The following is a 26115-nucleotide window of genomic DNA, read 5'->3' on the forward strand; positions in this document are numbered from 1 at the left end:
TAAGCTCACAAACACAGGAAAATAAGGCAATAAAACAGTGATAAAGGCACAAACAGTAGTCAAAAAGCTTAAAAGATCGAAAAATGCAAACAAAAAGTTTTAAAAAATACTTATGATCAAGAAAGTTGCTTTTTCTGCTCTCTGCTGGCTTAGGAACTCTGCAGGGGACCACTAGGAGCTTTGCCAAGTTCTCTAATGCCAGAAAAGCCCGCCAAAGCGTGCTTTATAGCTGGGGGCTGGAAAAAACAGGAAATGACCCAAAATGGCCAACAAATTACAAGTTGCTGCTTCTAACCACTCCTCTGAGGACAAACAAGCAGCTCAGTACTCCCCACTCCCACTGGTGAGTAAAGAAACTACCTCTGGCCACACAAGAAAATGGAGGAACACAGAAACCAAATACAAAGCCCAGGGATCAGCAAAATCTGATCACTGGAACAACTAGCAAGTAAAGTTTAGGAAAGGAGAAATGTTTTTTTGTTTTTTTTTTCAAACAGACAGGAAAAAATGCAGTAAATGCTTTGTTTTCGACTAAATTGCTATCAAAGGCTGGTACACTTGACTGTATTAGCCCTTAACAAAGGATGTCCAGTCTTACTGTATAATGTTACTATTAATCCATATGGTAGTTTGAACAAGAGCCAAGGGTATTAGGTGTGTCCCAGAGTGTCACCAATAAATATATAAGTACTCTCAGAACTTAAATATTTCTCACAGATTTTAGCCACAATGAAAGGTATAAATATATTAAATAATAAATAATAAAAGAACAAGAACATTCTCTGTATATAATTGCAATTACATCAGAGTTCAGAACCACAGGAAATACTTAAAACAACATTGCAGGACAGTCTCAAGTAAATACAGAAAACATCTATGCTATATTTCACTATATTCCTGACTGAATCTAAGAGAATTAGTATACCCTAGTTAACTTACTTGCAAAGCAGCAAGCACTCCCACTAATTAAATATACCATTGCTAAAAATGCACACTACGTGGGAAAAGGCATACTCCCCAACCACAGCATCATACCGAGCTTCCACAAATACATCAAAACTCTAAGGTGTACAAATGAAAAAAAAATCATTATTTTTAATTTTCATACTCAAAGATGTTGTCTCAGGGCATGCAAATAAATACCATTGATATTATTTTGTTGACTGATTTAGGTCAACTTTCTTCATATGTCTGTGTGCTTGTGTATATGCATGTATGTATGTGCGTGTGTGTATATGTGTGTATGTATATATATGTATATATATATATATATATATATATATATATATATATATATATATATATATATATATATATATATATAGGGTTACTTTTCAAAGTTCGAATGTCATATGGTCGACACCATATGATCGAACTTTGAAAAGTTAAAAGGTTAAATGTAATGGCACCGTACGGTGCAGAATGGGAGAATTTCCCTTTTCTGGACTGAAGTGCGATCTCGGAGTTGGTATATTTAAGTAGGTGGGGTGTGGGAGGTGCAGGGTGCCTTGCCCCTCTACTTGGAGCGTTAAGGTAAGTTTTATTTTTTTTTTTTCATGTTTTATTATATATTCAAAGTTTCAAACTTCGATCATATGTTGTCAACATATGGGATTTGAAGTTTTGAAACTTTGAATATATATAGACCCATATACATATTGTATGTATGTGTGTGTGTATATATATATATAAACACACACACACACACATATATATATATATATATATATATATATATATATATATATATATATATATATACATACACACATACATACACATATACAGATACACACGTGTATGTGTCTGCTTGTCAGTGAATGTGTGTGTGTGTGTATATATATATATATATATATATATATATATATATTTTTTTTTTTAAATATGTGTGTGTGTATGTATGTATTTTGTGTATATATATATATATATATATATATATATATATATATATATATATATATTAGAAATAATTGCTGTTGATGGCTGATTAGTAAAATTGACTGGTTCAGGTTTTGGTATCTATAAATATTGTATGTATTTCAACAATTCTATTTTGAATGTCATTTTGAATGTTACATTTCAATTTACTTAATTATAGTTAAAGAATATGTTCTGGTTGTATTTATAATGTAGAAGCAAGCCTGGCTCCTTTAAATAAGCAGGTAGCATGGTTGTGTATAAAATGTACGTGGTGCCATCATATGACACACTGATGACGCTTAGAGAAAGCGAAACCGGTCTGTGGGGCAGACTAAAAGGCAGAATAAAGCCTTAAGTATTCCACTTGGTTTTCTTTCTTTCTTTATTTTTGTTCCAGTTCGGAATGAAGGCGAGTGCTGAACCTTGGTTTTGGTAGTATATATATATATATATATATATATATATATATATATATATATATATAGTTTACTATCAGAATTCTAAAAAGCATTTGGTGAAGTAATGACTTACTCGAAAAATAACACTGAAAGTAAAAAGATAGTCTCTGCAAAATAATGAAAGTGGTAATGTTGACATGTCTGTATTCAACATAGTCAATATTACCCTTCCAGTCATTGCCAAATAACGTTTTAAAGGGGGTAAAGCCCCCATGCACCCCCACACCTCGTGCTAATTATACAGTATATACAAACTCCAATATCACACTACACTGAGGAAAAGGGTACATTTCCCAATCCCCACTGTACCACAATCTCTAAGCTGAACATTGACCTCACATCAGAAAATGCACACTAGCATTCACTGTTGTGGAGTTAACCATTTCTGGTTCAACATTCCATGAACTGGAAAACTGCCTTTTGACCATCCCAGTTCGCATGAATGCCATCCGAAATTTTGAGAGTAAACCTATCTATCTATGTATCCATCTATCTGTATATATATAAAGCGAGAGAGAGAGGGAGAACCAAACAAAATTTTAATTATATTTCAGTATAATCAAATGTCAATAAGTAAAAAATTCAGTGAGCACTGTCATCAGGAATCCAGACTCCTTAGACTGATGCAGTCATGTAATTTTTATACATTTAATTGTAAACACGAAAGAGTTGATTCAAAAAGCTCAATTCACCATCAGGTATGCACTGGCCTGTTGGCACCAGGAAGGGAACAGTGAATGGACAAAAGGCTGATAATCAGGCAGGGGAAAAAATCAAGTCCTGGCCTTGAGAACATATGCTTGGAGAAGGAATGAACATCAATATGTGGCAGAGGGCATACTAGCTACTCATGAAAATGGGAATCACCTAGTGCAACTTAAATTAGGTAACTCCCCTGCATATAAAACGGTCTGTTTTCATTAAGAGAAAGAAGAAGAATGGGAACTGGTCACATTAATTATGTACATGAGGCTGTTATAAGCAGGCACTGTAAACCTTTTTTGTTATGCAAGAGAATATTGGCCTTTCATATTGTATGTCAGGAGGTAATGAGCCCTGTAAAAGTAAGCACATCTTACATGTGATAGACTGGAAAAAGTTTTATAATAAAGTTTTCATACTTGGCTCCAAGGAATTTGAACCCTCACTGATGCAGACACATTTTACAAGTGTTACAAAGCAGACTACTAAAGTCTGGTGCTAGCCTTGTAAAAGCAGGAATTTTCAGTGATAAAAGTGCGAACCACTCTGTTAGATGGACCTGACAAAGCTCAGGTGAAATTGTTTTCTTAAATATAGTTCTGTAGTTGTAGCTCATAGTGTTTTGTCATGTTTTGTATGTTAGAAATTAAAAATGAATGAAAATAAAACTTTTTAACTAAGAATGAGGTTCCAGAAGCTGTTGAACGGATAAACTCTCATGGGTCTTTTAGGAATATTCAAATAAGGGACTACCCTCTAATCTTTGGATTGGCTTCTTGTTTTACCATCTCCTAGATTTTCCTCTAGTCAGCTCCCATGGATGCTCCCACCATAGTATGTAACTGTCTTTATTCTGATAATCAAACTACACTTGTAAGTAATAAAGACAATAAGAACAATCAAATAAATCTTTATTTAGATGTGTTCTACTGTATGATTATACACATACACATCAAAATACAATTTATAATTAAAAAAATATTGGTTTATGTTACAGTATATCACTACCTTTAAGGACATAGATGTTAAATTAACATTTGGTATAAAAAATACAATACCTTAAAAAATGTTCTATGTTACAAAAAACAAGAGAAATATATTGATGCAGTACTGATATTAAAATGTGATACTCAAAAATGTAATAACGGTCAGTTATGTAAATATATTTCAACTGAAACATTTTTTAAACATCTGGTTAGCCCTAAACCATTTCATCCCAGATGCCATGGGACTTGTAACACCAAAAATATTATTTACATTGCAAATGGCAAAGTGCTTTGTTTGTACTGCTTCTTATATAGGTAAAACAAATAGAAAATTTAAAGAGAGAATAGGCGAACATCTGTCAGATATAAAAAGCCAGTCAGATACTGGACGATGCAGTGGTTCAGTGGTAGTATTGTTGCCTCACAGCAAGAGGTTCTTCAGTTTGATTCTTGGCTGGGGTGCATTCTGTGTGGAGTCTGCATGTCCTCCCTGTGTTTGTGTGGGTTTCCTCTGGGTGCTCCAGTTTTCTCCCACAATTCAAAGACATGCATCTGCAGCATTTCTCCCCGGGCCTCCGCTGAAATTTAGCTTGGTTCCAAGTCAGACTTTCCCAGTAAACAAATAAAAAAATAGTAATGAAAATGACATACCAATGGACTGTATAGGCACATAAAACAAACATATTCATTCCATGAATTTTGTTTCTATATCTTACAAAATATACAAGAAAACTTGAGAGATGGAGATCTTTGAAGCCATACAGAAGTAATAGAAAATAACCGGAGTATACATTTTTAAGCACATTATCCACCTGGTTTAAACAATAATTTAACTATAAAACCAGTTCTAAAGGATAAATGTAATAAAGTTAGATAAATGTATATTTATGTATTTATATGCTCTTTTATTTAGATCTTTAAGTATAGCTGAGTGACTGTATTTTATTTTTATCAATGTACTATTTCTTTAATGTTGAATTCACAGGACGTTTTACTTGTTATTTAAATCATCTGTTTTAATGGAACTATTTACCTGAGGAAGCCAGTATTGGTGAAAGTCTTGAAATAGCAAGCTTCTATAAAACTGTCTTGTTTTTATTATATCAAGTGCCATGGTGCCAGTTTACTTTCTTCTTCTTTTTTTTTTAACATTATCTCTCTCCGTAGTGCCTTTTTAGGCCTTGCAAACTTGTAAAACCCTACAGTATAACAAAAATCACTCTTGACTACCAACTATCTCAGTTCTAGGAGTTTAAATAAAATAATGCACTCCCTGCAGGCCCTTCTCACCCTGGAGAATAGAGTCATATGTGCAGTCACAGAAACATGGTTCAGAATGATAGAAAACATCCCGGCTATCAAAGGCTTCAATGTCCTTCATATATTTCGATCTTTCTCGGCTCATGATAAAACAAAGGGAGGAAGTGTTTCAGTGTTCATAAAGGACAAGTACACTGCTAGACTGATCCAATAACATGACTTACTTGAGCTGCTCCATGCCCAACTAACCATAGGTGTGATCCCCTATCATATCCTTGCAAGTCACAGATCCCCTAATATGTGTCTAGAAAACCACACCTCCTACAAAAACCTTCTGAAATCTTTTAACAGTCAGCCTAACACTGTATGAATGGGTGACTTCAGCTACCCCTCCATAAGCTGGGAGACTTATACAACCCATAATTCACTTGCTGAGAGATTTTAGGACTTCATCAACACAAACACCCTGGAGCAACTAGTTAGCTCCCCAACTAGAGGTAAAAATATCCTAGATCTAGTACTCAAGAACATAGAGGATGCTGCTACCTCCCATGCATTAACTTCTCCCTTGTACGATCTGATCCCAGATACTCTTTAGTATTAAAACTGTCCAACAACCCCCATCAAACTCTAAACTTGTTAAGAACTTTGCTAAGGCCAGTTACCTCAACTAAGTGACAACTTATTAAACTTCTAAGACCCTCTGAACCCAGACAATACTGAGGTCTCTTCTGAGCTGTACACAAAAGCACTATACAATCACATTCATAGCTGCACAGAGAAGGCATTACCTGTCTGAGTCAAACCTCTAATTACTGGCAAAAATGAACCAACCTGGTAGATCCCTAGCATAAATAGGCTATTCGGCAAAAGGAAAAAAAAAACTCTCCAAAGCCAAAAAGAAACATACAAAACAGTGCAAAAAGACACTCACCTGTTTATAAACAATCAAATTAGAAGATAGTCAAATCTCCTAAAGCAAACTATGAGGCAAAGATAGCCTCCCAGGTGAAAGATAAGCATAAGGCTTTTTTTAATTATCTTCATAAGCTTAGGGGAAATGCTCAGCAATGTGCCGAGTTAATCATGAACAGCAACACTTACACCTAGCCAGAAACTATAGCAAACCTGAAGGCCGACAAGTTAAATTCAAGCTCTCCCCCACATCACTTACTACGACATCCAAAGAAATACCCGCATCCATTCCCCTACTGGTCATTATGAGGGAACAGGTCTTTACTGCAGTTGCTAAAGCCAAAAAGACAGCCTCTTTGGGTCCTGGCAACATTCAAGAATGTTTCTTGAATAGCTTAAAACAGAATCTGTCAGGGCCACTAGAAACCCTCTTTAACCACATCCTCGGATGAGCTTTGTCCAAGAGGAGTGGAGGACTACAACAGTTGTCCCTCTGCACAAGGGTAGCTCATCAACTGACCCAGGGAACTACAGACCCATAAGCTTGACCATTCTTATCTGCAAGGCCATGGAGAGAATTATCATGGACCTGATCAATGATGACATAGGAACTCTCCAAACACTGGACCAGAACCAATTTGGCTTTGTCTAAGGGAGGGCTTGCATGCTCAATCTGGTGGCTTTCTTCAAGAAAGTCACCAGAGCAATGAATGAGGGTAAAACTGTACATACCTCTTATCTAGACATAGCCAAAGCTTTTGACACAATACCCCACTCTGTGATCATAATAAACTTATTGAGTTAGGCATAAGCTCCTACATCATCAGATGGATACCAAACTGGCTCACTGACAGGACACATGTCTAGATAGGTGAATTCATCTCAGCTAAGAGACCTGTTAATAGCGGTATCCCATAGGGCTGAGTGTTGGGAACTGTGAATCCCGTGCCCTGGCCGAGCAGTCAAGGAGCTTCAATCCTCACCACTAACACCAGAGAGGATGTCTCATATATGAGGAAAGGATAACAAATACGCACAGTAAAGTGCAATTTGCCTTAAGAGCACACAGAGATCACAGTCAGTCTGGGGCTGGTCGCTCCCTTGCTCCCCAGGTCCCCAATAAGACTCCCCACTGGCACAGCTATAGGGTCCAGATCTCAGCCTAGCTAGCAAGCTAAGCCTCAGTACCCTCTGTGCCCAACCAGTTCTTCATGTTCCTGGCCAAGTAGCTGACACACACAGACACACACACACACACACACACACACACACACACACACACACACACACACACACACACACACACACACACACACACACACACACACACTTTGAGATAAGTATTTATACAACTTCACAGACACTCCTGGGAAAGGCCGATACAGATTCTCCATCTGTGCCCCAATACACAGACTGTACGGTAGTAATTACTACCCCCACCAGCTAATAATTATCAGCTACCAAAGGCCCTTAAAAGGGTGTCCAATTATTACTGTGCAATATTAATATCCAATAGTAGTGTAACTTAAGCAATCAAGGCTTATTGGAAGGGCTTAGTCCAGGGATCACTTATAAGCATACAGTGTACTCCAGAGCTTAATTTATCTCTACATAAACCAGCCACAGTTGAAAAGGGTTTACAAATATTTAATAATAAATACTAAAAACACAAGACAATAGTACTACACCACAGTGCTATTCCAGAGTTCAGAGATCACACAGAAACTTAAAATAATTCACTAGTACAGTTCTGACATAACAGAAAAACACTTAGTCTAATCTTTATACCCCTAGCTATTTCTACAAGAAAACACTCTTCTAAGATAACTTACTTAAGACAACAGGCAGTGCTGTAAGTTGGATATCAAGGCAAAAATGCTCAACAATCTCTGGTTCTCACTGTTTAAATTGAAACGCCAGTTGTGATAAACATTACATCTCCTTTTCACCCTTCCTGGAGTTCCTAGGCTACACATTAACTGCATTTACATTCTTTTACATGTTGCGCAATAAAGGACATTCCACATGTAAATTCTGGTCATTAACTTTAGCCTTAAAACAATAGGCAGGAAGCCCCCATCCAGCTGGACTGGAGCCGACTTGTAAAACATCAATGGCAGTGATGAAATCATTTTAATTTCAAAGGACCAACAAGAATTGCTTGACTTAGCTTTCTTTGCAGCAGATGGCAATGTTGCCACATTGTTTTAAGTTCAACATTCACAGCATTTACAAATAATAGAAGTATGTACCAAATTCTATTTGACTAAGCTGGCAGCCTTCACCCTTCTCTACCAGTCTTCACATCTCTCCCCCCCTGGAAAACTCAAGCTAGTTTTTCAAGTGACCCTTGATAAACGCTGCTTGAAAGGGTTAGGTCTATCTGAGTGTACCTCAACCCATTCCCTGTCTTGAGAGCTCATCTGCATTGGCATTGCTAATCCCACTGCGGTGCTGCACTGACATATCATATGCTTGCAACCCCAGGCTCCCTCTTAGCAACTTGGCATTTTGCTGACTGGCTCTGTTTAGCCATGTTAGAGTTTCTAATCTGTCATAGCAGTGAATTTTCTTCCATACAGATAAGGCTGAAGTTTTTGCAGTGCCCACACTATGGCTAGACATTCCTTTTCTACAGCTGCATAGCATTCCTTCCTGGGTTGGAGCCTATGACTAAGATAAACCACTGGGTGCTCTTCCCCCTCTGAAGAAATCTGGCTAAGTACATCCCCCACCCCATGGTTCGAAGCATCCACTTGCACAACAAATTATTTTCTGTAATCTGGACTGGCTAACACAGGGGGCCCTCCCAAAGCTTCTTTAAGCTTTTGGAATGCCTGTTCACATGCTGGGGTCCACACTACCTTATCTGGCCTGTTCTTCCTTGTCAGGTCTGTGAGGGGAGCAGCTATGGTACTATAACTAGGGACAAACTTTATGTAGTACCCTGCTGTCCCTAAAAATACCCTCACTTGCTTTTTAGTAACAGGTGCAGGCCATGCCTGAATGGCTTCCTCTTTGGCAGGTTCTGGCCTTATCTTACCACTCCCCACTCTATGTCTTAGGTAGGAGACCTCTGCCATACCCACCTGACATTTGCTCAGCTTAATGTTCAACCCTGCCCTCTGTAGTCTGCCTAGCACCTCCCTGACATGCTGATGGTGCTCTGGCCAGGAATGGCTGTAGATGGCAATATCATCTAGGTAAGCAAGGGTAAACCATCCTGCTCCTGCTAGGATATTATCTACCAGCCTCTGGAAAGTTGCTGTGGCATTCTTCATCCCAAAGAGCATCTTTGTGCACTTGTACAAGCCAAAAGGAGTCACAAAGGCTGACTTCTCTCTAGCACTGGGAGTCATGGGCACCTGCCAGTAACCCTTGGTAAGGTCAGTGGTTGTAAGATACTTAGCCCCACCCAGCTGCTCTAGGGCCTCATCTGTCCTAGGCATAGGGTAAACATCTGTCTCTGTGTGACTATTTAAGTTCCTGTAATCCACACAGAGCCTAGTGCTGCCATCCTTCTTTGGCACCAGCACCACTGGGGAGGCACAGGGACTGTTGGACCCTTGAATCACCCCTAGTTCCCACATCTCCTGTACCTCCTCTCAGAGTCTGTTTGACTCTCTCAGGTACCCTATAAGAGGCTTGCCTAATAGGCCTTTGGGGTCCGGTATCCACCTGGTGCTGCACCAGGTGGGTGCACCCCACTTTTCCAGTGAACACGTCCCCAAATTCCTGCAACACTGCTTGGATTTCTCAAGCCTAGGTAGGAGATAGCTGCTGGGATATTGCTACCCCTTCCACTGAGGTGTCAGCCTGAGCCTCACTGAGGAGATGAGTCACCAGATCTCCCTCAGACTCCTCCTGCAGTCCACTGCAAATGCACAGCACAAGGGCCTCCCTATCCTGGTAAGGTTTCATCATGTTAACTTGGTACAATTTGTGCCCCTGCCATCTGTCTAGCAGTTCCACCATGTAGTTAACATCACTTACCTTTCTTACTACCTTGTAGGGACGCTCCCAAGCTGCTTGCAGTTTGTTGTGTCTGACAGGAATGAGAACCATTACCTGCTGCCCTATAGCATAGTCTCTAGCTCGATCATTCCTGTCATACCACACCTTTTTCTGTTGTTGGGCTTCTGCCAGGTTCTCCTAGGCCAAGCCCATGAGTTCCCTGAGGCTTGTCCTGAGGTTTAGGATGTATGCCACAACAGACTCCTTGTGAGACTCGTACCTTCCCAGTCATCTCAAATTAAATCTAGAGGTTCCCTCACCCTATGCCCATACAGCAAGTCAAAGGGTGAAAAACCTGTGGATTCTTGGGGAACCTGTCTATAAGCAAATAACAGATGGGGCAAATATTTGTCCCACTCCTTCTTAAACTGATCTGCAAATGCCCGTAGCATGGACTTGATTGTAGACTTTAATCTCTCAGCAAGACTATTAATCTGGGGATGGTAGTGGGTAGTCTTCATGTGCTTCCCCCCACAGGAATTCCACAGACAAGCCAGCAGGTCTGACATGAAACTGGCACCTCAGTCAGTCAGTATTTCTTTTGGGAAACCCACCCAGCTAAAAATCTCTAACAAAGCATTTGCCACCTTCTCTGCTTCAGTGGAGGATAAAGCCACCTCCTCAGGGTATCATGTAGCATAATCCACTACCACTAGGAGATACTTTTCCCTGTGGAACTTGGGGTACTCAGAGGACCCACAATATCCATAGCAACCCTCTAAAATGGCTCCTCAATCACAGACAAAGGCATCAAAGGAGCGCTCACATTGTCTCCTGCCTTGCATACCTTTTGGCACTGCTCACAGGTCCTGCATTACCCTGTTACATCTCTGGAAATTCCAGGCCAATAGAAGTTCTGCATAATATGCCTCTTTGTACATTTTATGCCCATATGACCTGCAAAGGGAATGTCATGGGCTTTGGCTAGAAGCGCCAGATGGTAAGCTTTAGGCACTACCAACTACTGTACTCTCTCACCTTCTAGTCCTCCCTCAGGGGTCCACTCCCTGTGTAGTAACCCTTTGTCTCAGTATACAGATTCCCCCTTCCCATGAGAATCAGGTTCCTCCTTAGCTACCTGCCTCAGGCCTTGCAGTGTAGGGTCTGAGAGCTGAGCCTGTCTCAACTCTGTCCTTGTAACCCTTCCCAGCTCCCCTTCCACAGGAAGTATGACATCCTCTGACAGTGGTGCCTCACTTTTAGCCTATGTACTACTACTCACCTTTACTTTTGCAGTCACCCTGTCCAGGGGAACATCAGTCCCCACAAGCAGCTGTGGCTCACCTTCAGTCTCACTGCTACAGCGTAGCTCACTCCCTGAAGTAACCACCTCACCACTCCTAGCTGCAAGTATGCAGTCTGTTTGGGTCTCCCCCAGGCTACAAGACCCACATGCTTGTCTCCTAGCCTCACTGCATGTAACTGCATAAGTACATGGTACTGCCTCATCCAAATTCTTCCCTCTCAGGACATCTGCAGGATGGTAGTTTATTACTCCTGTTTTTTCAAGACAACCTACTATTGGCATTTTGTCTTTCCCACTTACTGGCTCTCTCACTTTTTGTTCCCCACCTTGTCTCCGTGGACACCTGTATGCCACATGGCCCCACTGGTTGCATTCAACATATTTAACCCTTGCTCCTGGACATGTACCTGGACTAGTGGCTTCCCCTGCTACTGGCCGATTCTGTTGGGGCAGTCTGTGCTGCCCACCATGGGTTTTTTTAGACCCATGAGCAGTACTGGGGTCCCCTTCCTGTACAGGGCTGCCCCGCTTGCTAGGTATAGGTCTCCCTTCTTCCCCAGTTCATCTGAAGTAGCACATTGTTTATCAGCTAACCAGATCCTCATGCCCTCAGGCAAAGTGCTAAGGGCTTGTTCCCTCACCAAAAGGTCTGCCAGCCCTTCAAAAGTGGTGACCTGACATCCACTCACCCAGCTATGAAAATAAGTGCTCAGTTCAGCAACATATTCACAAACACTTTCATCTGCTTTGCGTTTATGCTCACAAAACCTTTTCCTATAAATTTCAGGTGTTAGCTTAAAACATTCTAAAATAAATTTTTTACAGCAGTATAATTAAAACAGACAGAGTCAGGCATTTTAGCCAATGCATTTACAGCCTTACCATGGAGTAAGGGGGTCAGGAACTGTACACTATACTGTTTGTATATGAATGAAACTATAAAAAAATATCCCCCTCTTTAAATTGCGGAAGACATTTACTGACCTGTTGTGCTTCTGGAGTCTAGTTACTCCCTTCCCCATTTCCTCCATGACTCTGGCGAAGAGTCAGCATTTCCCTCTCATGCCTCCTCTGATGCTCCTTTTCTTTGGCTTCTACCTCCAACCGCCTGGCCTCCAACTCAAGTCTCTCTAGCTCCAGCTGGATTTTAAGTCCTCCGCAGAAAGGTTGAGGTGTCCATTCTCCAAGGATATTGTATCTCCACTGCCAGTGTCATTGTCCTTTGCAGAAAGGTTGACCTGTCCATTCACTGAAGATATTGTATTTCCACTGCCAGTCTGATTGTCCTCCTGGATGCTGTTTTCTGATGCAGCTGTAACCAAGGCTGCAATCAGGTCTGCCTTAGTCAGGTTTCCAGCACCAGTCCCCTAGCCTGGTACATCTCCACCAGCTGGCTCCTTGTCAGTTTTCCATACTCCTTGACTGACATGCTGCCTGCTCACCCTGATCAACTAAGCTAACAAAAGAAATAAAACGATTGTGACCTGAACTAGTATTCACTGCGTGGCTGATTTAGAGTTCAAAACACCTTCAGAGACCACTGTACATAAGCTAGAGGATTCACTCTACCCACACCACTACAAGTCAATTAGTATTTGCCAACTGCTTAATATGTGATGTGGATATCCCACCACTGCCACCACAATGTGACACCCGTGCCCTGGCCCAGCAATCAAGGACCCTCAATCCTCACCACTAACACCAGAGAGGATGTCTCATATATGAGGAAAGGATAACAAATACACACAGTAAAATGCAATTTCCCTTAAGAGCACACAGAGATCAGTCAGTCTGGAGCTGGTCGCTCCCTTGCTCCCCAGGTCCCCAGTAAGACTCCCCACTGGCACAGCTATAATTTTAATTTCAAAGGACCAGCAAGAATTGCTTGACTTAGCTTTCTTTACAGCAGATGGCAATGTTGCCACATTGTTTTAAGTTCAACATTCACAGTATTTATAAATAATAGAATTATGTACCAAATTCTATTTGACTAGGCTGGCAGGCTTTACCCTTCTATACCAGTCTTCACAGGGACCCCTCCTGTTTAGTATATACTTTTCTTGAGTGAAGTCCAATGTTGGGTATCTCTGCCTCACCAAGTTTGCTGACAACTGTAAGCTGGCAGTAATCAGTGAATTCCTAAATTATGCTGACATTCTACAAACAGGCCTAAAAATGACAAACGACTGGTGCCAAAGCCATGGTTTGAGACTAAATGCTAAAAAGTGCATAATCATACCCTCCCTGAGGCTTGTCCTGAGGTTTAGGATGTATGCCACAACAGACTCCTTGTGAGACTCGTACCTTCCCAGTCATCTCAAATTAAATCTAGAGGTTCCCTCACCCTATGCCCATACAGCAAGTCAAAGGGTGAAAAACCTGTGGATTCTTGGGGAACCTGTCTATAAGCAAATAACAGATGGGGCAAATATTTGTCCCACTCCTTCTTAAACTGATCTGCAAATGCCCGTAGCATGGACTTGATTGTAGACTTTAATCTCTCAGCAAGACTATTAATCTGGGGATGGTAGTGGGTAGTCTTCATGTGCTTCCCCCTACAGGAATTCCACAGACAAGCCAGCAGGTCTGACATGAAACTGGCACCTCGGTCAGTCAGTATTTCTTTTGGGAAACCCACCCAGCTAAAAATCTCTAACAAAGCATTTGCCACCTTCTCTGCTTCAGTGGAGGATAAAGCCACCTCCTCAGGGTATCATGTAGCATAATCCACTACCACTAGGAGATACTTTTCCCTGTGGAACTTGGGGTACTCAGAGGACCCACAATATCCATAGCAACCCTCTAAAATGGCTCCTCAATCACAGACAAAGGCATCAAAGGAGCTCTCACATTGTCTCCTGCCTTGCATACCTTTTGGCACTGCTCACAGGTCCTGCATTACCCTGTTACATCTCTGGAAATTCCAGGCCAATAGAAGTTCTGCATAATATGCCTCTTTGTACATTTTATGCCCATATGACCTGCAAAGGGAATGTCATGGGCTTTGGCTAGAAGCCAGATGGTAAGCTTTAGGCACTACCAACTACTGTACTCTCTCACCTTCTAGTCCTCCCTCAGGGGTCCACTCCTGTGTAGTAACCCTTTGTCTCAGTATACAGATTCCCCCTTCCCATGAGAATCAGGTTCCTCCTTAGCTACCTGCCTCAGGCCTTGCAGTGTAGGGTCTGAGAGCTGAGCCTGTCTCAACTCTGTCCTTGTAACCCTTCCCAGCTCCCCTTCCACAGGAAGTATGACATCCTCTGACAGTGGTGCCTCACTTTTAGCCTATGTACTACTACTCACCTTTACTTTTGCAGTCACCCTGTCCAGGGGAACATCAGTCCCCACAAGCAGCTGTGGCTCACCTTCAGTCTCACTGCTACAGCGTAGCTCACTCCCTGAAGTAACCACCTCACCACTCCTAGCTGCAAGTATGCAGTCTGTTTGGGTCTCCCCCAGGCTACAAGACCCACATGCTTGTCTCCTAGCCTCACTGCATGTAACTGCATAAGTACATGGTACTGCCTCATCCAAATTCTTCCCTCTCAGGACATCTGCAGGATGGTAGTTTATTACTCCTGTTTTTTCAAGACAACCTACTATTGGCATTTTGTCTTTCCCACTTACTGGCTCTCTCACTTTTTGTTCCCCACCTTGTCTCCGTGGACACCTGTATGCCACATGGCCCCACTGGTTGCATTCAACATATTTAACCCTTGCTCCTGGACATGTACCTGGACTAGTGGCTTCCCCTGCTACTGGCCGATTCTGTTGGGGCAGTCTGTGCTGCCCACCATGGGTTTTTTTAGACCCATGAGCAGTACTGGGGTCCCCTTCCTGTACAGGGCTGCCCCACTTGCTAGGTATAGGTCTCCCTTCTTCCCCAGTTCATCTGAAGTAGCACATTGTTTATCAGCTAACCAGATCCTCATGCCCTCAGGCAAAGTGCTAAGGGCTTGTTCCCTCACCAAAAGGTCTGCCAGCCCTTCAAAAGTGGTGACCTGACATCCACTCACCCAGCTATGAAAATAAGTGCTCAGTTCAGCAACATATTCACAAACACTTTCATCTGCTTTGCGTTTATGCTCACAAAACCTTTTCCTATAAATTTCAGGTGTTAGCTTAAAACATTCTAAAATAAATTTTTTACAGCAGTATAATTAAAACAGACAGAGTCAGGCATTTTAGCCAATGCATTTACAGCCTTACCATGGAGTAAGGGGGTCAGGAACTGTACACTATACTGTTTGTATATGAATGAAACTATAAAAAAATATCCCCCTCTTTAAATTGCGGAAGACATTTACTGACCTGTTGTGCTTCTGGAGTCTAGTTACTCCCTTCCCCATTTCCTCCATGACTCTGGCGAAGAGTCAGCATTTCCCTCTCATGCCTCCTCTGATGCTCCTTTTCTTTGGCTTCTATCTCCAAACGCCTGGCCTCCAACTCAAGTCTCTCTAGCTCCAGCTGGATTTTAAGTCCTCCGCAGAAAGGTTGAGGTGTCCATTCTCCAAGGATATTGTATCTCCACTGCCAGTGTCATTGTCCTTTGCAGAAAGGTTGACCTGTCCATTCACTGAAGATATTGTATTTCCACTGCCAGTCTGATTGTCCTCCTGGATGCTGTTTTCTGATGCAGCTGTAACCAAGGCTGCAATCAGGTCTGCCTTAGTCAGGTTTCCAGCACCAGTCCCCTAGCCTGGTACATCTCCACCAGCTGGCTCCTTGTCAGTTTTCCATACTCCTTGACTGACATGCTGCCTGCTCACCCTGATCAACTAAGCTAACAAAAGAAATAAAACGATTGTGACCTGAACTAGTATTCACTGCGTGGCTGATTTAGAGTTCAAAACACCTTCAGAGACCACTGTACATAAGCTAGAGGATTCACTCTACCCACACCACTACAAGTCAATTAGTATTTGCCAACTGCTTAATATGTGATGTGGATATCCCACCACTGCCACCACAATGTGACACCCGTGCCCTGGCCCAGCAATCAAGGACCCTCAATCCTCACCACTAACACCAGAGAGGACGTCTCATATATGAGGAAAGGATAACAAATACACACAGTAAAATGCAATTTCCCTTAAGAGCACACAGAGATCAGTCAGTCTGGAGCTGGTCGCTCCCTTGCTCCCCAGGTCCCCAGTAAGACTCCCCACTGGCACAGCTATAATTTTAATTTCAAAGGACCAGCAAGAATTGCTTGACTTAGCTTTCTTTACAGCAGATGGCAATGTTGCCACATTGTTTTAAGTTCAACATTCACAGTATTTATAAATAATAGAATTATGTACCAAATTCTATTTGACTAGGCTGGCAGGCTTTACCCTTCTATACCAGTCTTCACAGGGACCCCTCCTGTTTAGTATATACTTTTCTTGAGTGAAGTCCAATGTTGGGTATCTCTGCCTCACCAAGTTTGCTGACAACTGTAAGCTGGCAGTAATCAGTGAATTCCTAAATTATGCTGACATTCTACAAACAGGCCTAAAAATGACAAACGACTGGTGCCAAAGCCATGGTTTGAGACTAAATGCTAAAAAGTGCATAATCATACCCTCGGTATACCTGATATCCTGCAAATTATAATATTGATAGCACACCCCTAAAGGTAGACCTGTGGTGAGGGACCTTGGAACACAGATAAATAGTAACCTACACCTTGACCACCAGGTAGCTACAGTAGTGAGGAACTCCTTCTGTGTGGCGCAACATATAAATAAAGGCATGGCATCAAGATCAACAGAAGTCATAATGTCACTGTACTCATCCATTATCAGACCCATAATCGAGTAAAATACTCCCTTCTCCATGTTCCTAACCAGGCACTTAACAACTGGAGCAGTTCCAGAGGGTTTTTCACTAAAAAAATCCAAAGCGTAAGATACGTGTCTTATACAGACCGACTAAAGACCCTATCCCTTTATTCCATCTCATATGGTTTATTGAGAGGTGACTTATGCTTGACCTGCAAAGCATTCTGTGTTTTAGTTCTGATGAAAATGTTACAGATTTGCAAGAAAATTATACAAAGGTTACATTTTCCATGGACCTGAACCTTATTTTTGACTCTTATGGAACTTGCTGAAGAAATAGATTTGTATCCCAAAGGCTACCACATCTATGAAATAAATTTCCCGTCTTTGTAAAACAAATCTCATGTCTCACTCTCTTCAAAATGAATTAGGATGAATGGCTAGAGAACTTTAAATTCACTCGCAGGGTACTGCCCATGTCCCTTATGGACAGAGGCAGTCTGTAAAATGCCTCAGGGCTCCAACACCCAGAGACTCACTACTCTGATACTAAGCCATCCCATATCTGGGGACTTAAGAGACAATATTATCATATCCTGGGTATCATTGTTTAAGCTCTTAAAAGTTCTTGTGCCATTAGCCTAGTAATCCACCAGTGAACCTATAAGGTATACTGCAGGGAATTTAATGTACTAAATTAAGGGGAAAAATATATAATGAGGTTGTAAAAGTGAAATGGTAACCTAATCAGTCAGCAGAGGTGTATCTGGGTTGATGGATACCGAGACAGTAACAAGAGTTTGTTGTTGGTATTATTTCCCCATTTCCAGTATGAGAAATAAAATGCCAGTGACCATGCCCTTTAAGTAGCCAGAAAAATGGCCACCGCTGTGAATCTGAAAACAGTAACACTGGGTTCAAAGCGCTATGTCCTCAGGAACCACACAAGATGATGTAGCAGTTATAATAAAGTAAAGCAGCTCACTTCACCATGTAACTTAGATAGCTGAAGGCTTAAAATAATAACTTTATTCCATATCATAGTGTCTTATCAGCTTTGCAGCTTATAACAAACACTGTTTACAAACTCACTGTGTAAGAATTTTTCATTTCACTGCTGTTAAAAAGTAATTGAGAAATATTGTCATCTGTATGCAGCAGACCACTGAGCTGCAATTAGTAATGTATGGACTTGTGAAAACAAACTGAATTGTGCAAAAAAATAGTAATGGTTGTGTGTTCAGAATTGTTGTGTCAATACCAGCTACAGACAGAGCTGTTGACTGTTATAGTGCATTATAAAAGGATGTGAAATGAGGAATGAATTGCACATAAAAGTTGTTATATCAAGCTTAAGACTGTTTTGAGTATTTCTGAGCATACAAATCACTAATCATTACTCATATTTAGTGTTTTATTTCTTATATAATCATTTTACTTTATTATACTTGAATGCAAATAAAGTATTTCTAGTTATGAATGTTTACGATGTGTTACACATTATATATACATATATATATATGTATATATATATATATATATATATATATATATATATATATGTATATATATATATATATATATATATATATATATATTTTATTGCTGTAATGGTAATGACAGTTTTTGTTGTTGGTACTTTTGAGCATCAGTGCCGCACTATAACAATTTGGAACATCTTAAGTCCCATTTGTAAGCCTATCAAAAAGTCAACTACAGGAAAACAAACTAAAAAGAATGAGGTAGTACTGAGTCACAAATTATTTGTTTCAGATTGTTTTTATCTATTAACAGTGTGTATTTTTCAAGTTAGATTCTCCTGAAGTACTGTGTATGTAAGAAACATTTGGTGCTTTGGACATTAGAGGACTTCTGATGTTAATGTGATATGACAGGAATTTTTTTGGAAATTTCACTTGAAATGTATTTAACCATCTGGAATCTTCTGACTCCATGAGACCTTCAAAAAACATCAAAGTGGAAAGCAGAAAATGCTCTAAACATTCATAGTATATTAGTACACCTAATTTTAAAATGCATGTTGTCAGCTGATGAAAAAAAATAGAGGGACAAGCTGCAGTGGGATTCTGCTTCATTGCATCCTTACTTGCAGAAGACAGAAACGTATTATAAAACATCAGAGGTCAACTGATCTTAACAATACTGAACTTCTGTAGGTGAACTCTATTTATTAATTAAGAGTTCTCAGGCAAAATAACTCTACTATAATCAGCCCCCTGACCGTAACCCTCTTTATTGGGCCTGGAAAAACAAACAAAAAAATGTATAGAAACATGGCTACAGTCATTATGTGTTGCTGGGAATGGCATTTGACATATGGATACAGTAATCCTACTCATATCAACATGGTGCTATTTTTCTAAATCTCAAACTTGTCTTAGCAACTGTACTATGTAGGTTACATATTGTGAGGCATAATAGTACCTGTCTACCTTGCTATATGAGGTTAATGTTAGTAAGTGCAGCTGGTGATTATGTAGCTAGTTAGTATTTTATTTTATAGCCTAAGATGAAGCTGTGTAAGACATTTTTTCTTGTTATGCAGAATGCTTAGGGTTTTTATTTCTCTTACAGGGATCTGAAAGGAGTTCTAGTCTCACTAAGTGATACTGGGTATTTGCAGTGCTCATACTTGGGGACAGATCCTATGCTTTTCCAGGCTCCCAAAGTGGACTCCCGGGAAGTCAACTATGATGAGCTTGATATTGAAATGAAAAAGTTGCGGAAAATCATCAAGCAAACTGAAAAATCACAAGGTTCAAACCTTTCCACTTGTTTTGCTGATTATGCACTTTGAATCATTCATTGTGAATATTTTAGTGACTTTATTTGCATTGTAATTAGAAATGTGGACTATATGCATGCCACATCCTAAATATATAGTAAAGAATATTTTTTATATGGTGAAGATTAGTTTTAAGGAAAGAACTGGTAAGAATTGGTGCATCATGAAACTTCAGTACTTTTCACTTAAGAATGCTTTGCATTTACTGAAACAAGACAATTCCTTTTCTGTAGCTGATAATCTGTTTCTAAACATAACTAATGATAATTCTAACATGCTGTATTTGTCTACATTTCCTGAGTACTGTTTTTAGCTATTGGTTGCTTTTGTTGTTTCCTGCTATTCATGCTGTCTTGTGGCTCATCCATATCTGGTGTCATAGGTCCTGACACCAGTAAAGTATTCTTTTAATTCTCTTAGCTTAGTGATTTAGTCAGCTTTTTGTTGTTTCTGACTTATAGCTATGGTTTGCATTTATTAATTTGATTCATAGCAAAGTAATCTATGCTGCAACATTTTTGTTGTTCAGGTACGCATGTCCTTCATTAATAAACAAATGACATCTAAATAATGCATAGTCCTGAAATAGCTGAATTTATCCCTGCTTACATCAGGTAAGTATCTTGTAAGTATCTGGCAGCTGGTGCAGGGGGTTAAGGCTGTGAGCTGTAGTTCCTGTGGTAGAAGGTTTCATTCTCCCAGTCTTCATTTGCCTACTGTGCGACCTTGAGCAAGTCACTTAACCAAGCATTGCTCTTGGGTCACTCCTGAAAAGGGACCATGTGTACAGTGGGCTTACCTGGTTAACAAATGGGTATTTTTATTGTTATTATTACCTAATGAGACTTGGTGCAGTACTATTTTAGGCAGGCAACACATGCATATGCACTTTATTTGTCCATTGAGTGTGTGATGCTTTCCATGCTCAGGTATTAAGAAAGTGATGGTATGATCTTTCTTCTGCGAAGTCTGTTGCATTACAGTGGCACATGGCTTATACTGACTGCCCTTATCCAGTCTGCTTTTTACCTCAAGTAGTTGAAGGCCTTCTTGCAAGTGGTTAATTGTCTTGTAGCCAGACCAGTGGCATAGAGGGATAAAGCCCTGACTACAGCCCAGGTGACACAAGTTCATTTAGTGGCTTTACTGTCTGACATATCTGGCGGGAAGGATAAGCATGTCTTGGAGAAGAGAGTTTGTGCTGTTTGCGAGATTCTTTTCAAGCTCTGATAGAAGCTGAGACTTACACAAATTGCTGAGCTGGGATGGGCATGCAGGAAAGGGCAAGGAAAAAGCTCATTGCCGAAGACATAAGATGGGCATGTCCTCAATGCCACACACCCTTCTTGTCACCCAACCTAAAAGGATAGCAACAACATGCTGGGGTTAAGGCCTAGGGAGAAGTGCCACTGTGAACAAAAGCCTATGCAATGCTGCTGATTTCTAGCTCTGCTGCTCCTCACTCACAGCTCTTCACTTCCCCTTCCCACCCCACATGTGACAGCCTCAGCTTGGAGAAAACTGGCCAACCAACTGCTGTCATACACATTTTCCCTTCCTTTCCATCAGAGACTCCCCATCAAATGTGGGTATTACCTGCCACAGAGATTGAGTCTGTTGCTTCTGTCTGGGACACGAATAAAGAGTCTTCATGGGCTCTGTTCAAGCAGCTTTATTTTGTACACACACATTACTATTGTTGACTGTCGACTGTAACTTAAGTAACTTGTTTACAGTTAGCAACTATGATCATGCATGCTGACTCCCTGGCTACTCCTTCAAAATGGCACTAGGGGTTTGCACATGTGCGGGTTATATACGCGCACATACAGCCTCGCATGCTTCTTAAAGATATAGCACAGACTTTATACTATGATCTACATCCTCCCACTTTGAGAAATAGACCATGCAATTGTTATGAGACTGTTTGGCATGTAGAAGTCACAGGTTATCCGTAGTCATCCATTGTACATACCTGTATATTTAATATTGTATAATAAAGTCCACGTTGCTGCTTATTTCACACTTGGTTTAATACTCTTCCATATCATGTAACATAAAACTGGGTATTAGATTTAGCAACTGGAACAGTTTCTGTAAAATGGTTGACCTGTGGAATGTTCGAATTACATTCTGGAATGGAGTCAGAATTTTGAACACATTCTGGTCTGGAAACAGTGGTGAGCCAAGAATATCATCACGGGGTATGTTTCTGAGATTTAGCAAATTCAAGAATACATCGGTATTGTCACGCTTTGACCCTTCAAGTAATTACTCATTCAGCTAGACCATTGGACTGAGGATATTCAAGACTACTAGTGACATGTACAAAGTCCCATTCTTTCACAAACTTCTGAAGTAACTGGCTAGTAAATTGAGTACCTTTGTCAGAAAAAAGTTTGTGTGGATTATCATGAACTGAGAAATAACATTTCAACTTACTAATAACAGCAGTTGAGGTTACGTTAGAAGTAGATCAATTTTGAACCAGTTGGAATAAGAGTTTACTAGAGAGAGCTAAGTAGCATTGATTGTTCCACTCAGAGATATCAGTTGCTACAGTAGACCAACGTAGTTCAGGAACTGGATGTAGCTGAAGTGGTTCTCTTTGCAAATGCGATCTAGTACTATTGCATACTGAACAAGAAGAAAGAACTCTATCAATGTCTTTCGATAATGAAGGCCAAAATACTAATTTTCTTGCTCTTCTCTTAGCGGATGTGGACCCTGGGTGACCACGATGCAAAATGTGGATATATTCTTGTTGTAAGGAAGCAGGAATAACAATTTTAGGACCTTTGAAAATAATGCCATCTTCCATCAGCAATTCACCTCTGTAAGGAAAATACATTTGCACTTCAGGTGATGCACTAGATTGCTTTGACAGCTATTCGACATTAATATAGTGATTGAGCTTCTGCAAAACTGGATCAGTCTGAGTATGATCTCTTAACTCATGAAGTCTAGTGGTGGAAAAATTAACGCACTGACATCACATCAAAGTCAAAGGTTTCTGTGTTAAGCTGTTCTATTGTAATCCTGTGTGATCAGGATAAAGTATCAGCCAGATAGAGCAATTTGCCTTTAGTGTAGACCATTTTGAAGTTGTACTTTTGCAGTTTGAGCATCATTCTTTTTAATCTTGCTGAAGCGGAATGCATAGGCTTCTTTAGAATAGTAACTAGAGGTGGATGATCAATTTCAATCTGAATAGCTCGACCATAAAGTTGGAGCATGAAAATACTATTGCCAAAAGTTCCTTCTCGATTTGAGCATACTGCATCTCCGTTTGGGTTAACATTCTAGATGCATAGAGTATTGGTCTGCCTACTTGAAGTATAACTAGACCAAATTTTGAAGCATCACAGGAAAGAGTAACTGATTTGTTCACATCATAGTATCTTAATGTAGGTGGGGTGGCAATTTTCTGCTTGAGCTTGTCAAATGCCTTCTGGTGCTGTTCCAACCATGACCATACAACATTTTTGCATGTGAGCTCTCTTAAAGTTGTGTCAACTCACTGAAGTCTGGTATATATTTGCCTAAATAGGTGACCATGCCCAGAAAATGCTGTACAGCTTGTACATTATCTGGTGTTGACATTTCAAGTATAGCTGCTTGCTTGGTCGAGTCTGGTCTCAAGCCTGTACTTGTAAACAAATGTCCTACATGCATAATGTCTGGAAGTCTGAATTTGCACTTCAGAGGATTCATAGGTTCATAGGTTCATACTAGGCTATCTGCCCTAGGGCATTTATAAGCCTAGCCAGAGTGTGTGTGGCTTTCACCACCCCTTAGAATGAGAATACTATACCCATTAGTTTGCTGTGCCTCTGTCCAGCAGTGACACAGAGATGATTCCCAGGGTAAACCTACGATCTCCCATCTACTCTTCAAGATTTTTCTTGAACAGAGTCAGTGAGGGGCTCTGCCTCACATGGACTGGGATTCTGTTCCATAGTGTAGGGAGTCTCTGGGTGATGAATCTGTCCCTCCAGCATGTCCTATTTATATCCGTGTTGAGGTTTAAGTCTCTTGCTCTCGTGGCTCTGATGGATTTGGATTTTTTGAGGTGGAGCATGTCCATTAATTCCGAGTTGGACATGGCCTTGTATGTCAGGCACAGATCACCTCTGAGCAGACGGTATGTGACTGAATAGAGCTGGAGTTTCTTCAGTTGGGCAGTGTATGACATATGTTTGAGCCCCTTTATCCTTTTGGTGAGGAACTTTTGGGGTCTTTCCAACTGCTGCAGGTGTCGGGTAAGGTACATTCCGAATGGGGCATTGTACTCAATCATTGGTCTGATAAGTGAAGAGTACAGGGGTACAATGACCTCTCCTGATCTGGATGTGAATCCCTTCATGATCAGGTGGGCAATGTAGAAGGTCTTCCTAACCACTTTGGCAATGTGAGTGTCAAAAGAGAGGTTACTGTCAACTTGGGTCCCCAGGTCCCTGATAACTTCTTCTGTGTTTAATGGATTACCACCTATGTGGTAATTAGGGGTTACCTTGTTTTTCCCAAAGGGTATGACTATACATTTTTGGCATTTAGCTTAAGGCCATGGCTCTGGCACCAGTTATCCATTTCTATGAGACCTCTCTGGAGGATGTCTGTGTCTGATGGAGTGTCAATTATGGTGCCCAGTTTGCAGTCATCTGCAAATTTTGTCAGCCACAATCCCCCTATGTTTGCCTGCACTTCAGAAAAATAAATGCCAAACAAGAGGGGGCCCAGGACTGAGCCCTGTGGGACACCGCTCGTGACCGGCTTAGAGTCTGACATGGCACCAGCAACTCTAACCCTGTGGGTTCTGTCCTTGAGCCAGTTTGCAACCCATCTTGTGACATATGGGTTTACATCTAAATTGGTGAGCTTTTCTATGATGCCCGAGTGGGGTATTGTGTCAAGGTAGGCTGTGTGAACTTCCTTACCCTCATCAATGGCCTTAGTGACTGTTTCAAAAAAGTCGACCAAGTTCAAGAGGCAGGATCTGCCCTTGACAAAGCCAAATTGGGTAGGATCCAGTGTCTGTAGGTCCCCAATGTCTTTATTTATGAGTTCCATTATGATCCTCTCCATAGCTTTGCAGACAAGGCTCGTCAAGCTTATGGGGCAGTAATTTCCAGGGTCCGTAGATGCACCGCCTTTGTGGAGTGGGACCACAGTTGCCGTACGCCATTCTTTGGGTATGTATCCTGTAGTAAGGCTAAGATTAAACAGCAGCCTTATGTGTGGGTTTAGTTCCTCATTGAGTTCGTGTAGCACACAGCCGGGGACACCGTCCGGTCCCATTGATGCTGTGTTTTTTGCTTTAGAGAGAGCAGCTCTCACCTGGGCATCTGAGATGTTTGGGAGGCTAGACTCTGGTGGGATAGATATTTCTCCTTTTGGAGGGGAAGGAGGGGAGAAATTTGCACTGAACCTGTCTGCCAGTATGTTGGCAATGTCTGTTGGTTCAGTGATTTTTGTATCATTTTGGACTAATTCTGAGCATATCTGGGAGTTTCCACCCAGGTTTATAACATAGCTAAAGAAGGCCTTATGATTGTCTTTTGTGTCTTTAGCGATTTTTCTCTCAAAGTTGGCCTTGGATGATTTTATGAGTGATCGTAGTTTTTTGCTAGTATTGATCAGAGATGCCTTCCCTTTTAGGGATTTTGCTCTGTCATGTAGTAGCTTTCTCCTCTTGTTGTAGAGTTTGTTTATGACTGGGGTCCACCAGACCGGGCGCCTGCCATTGGTGGAAAGGGTCTTGATTTTATTAGGGATTGCTTGATCCATACATTCCTGGAGGTGCTCGTAGAAGGCATTTGTAAGGGTTTCAGCAGCGTGGGTTGTGGTTTCCACTGGCTCGGGGGCCTTGAAGGATTTCACTCCAGTCTTAAGAAGTGTGAAGTTTGCTTTTGAGAAGTTCTTCACTGTGGTCTTTTTTGCTGGGGTTGGGGGCGGGATGAGGATCTCCAGTGAGATTAATTTATGGTCTGATCTCACCAATGAGGGATATACTTCCGGTGTGGAGCATTTTGTCCCCATGTTT

At 41.0% G+C, this 26115-nt stretch overlaps 1 protein-coding gene across 3 annotated transcripts in view; it reads left to right on the plus strand.

Annotated features, from left to right (window-relative positions):
* Positions 1 to 26115, plus strand: part of BBS9 (Bardet-Biedl syndrome 9) — a 2479230-nt gene that overhangs the window by 754676 nt on the left and 1698439 nt on the right. For all 3 annotated transcript variants that reach the window (XM_044065020.1, XM_044065022.1, XM_044065021.1), the window contains exon 10: positions 19862 to 20043. In XM_044065020.1, coding sequence (XP_043920955.1) covers positions 19862 to 20043 — 182 coding nt within the window. The remainder of the gene's footprint in view (positions 1 to 19861; positions 20044 to 26115) is intronic.

This window comes from Protopterus annectens, chromosome 3.part0 (assembly GCF_019279795.1).
Source record: "Protopterus annectens isolate FY-2018-M chromosome 3.part0, PAN1.0, whole genome shotgun sequence".
Taxonomy (NCBI): domain Eukaryota; kingdom Metazoa; phylum Chordata; order Ceratodontiformes; family Protopteridae; genus Protopterus; species Protopterus annectens.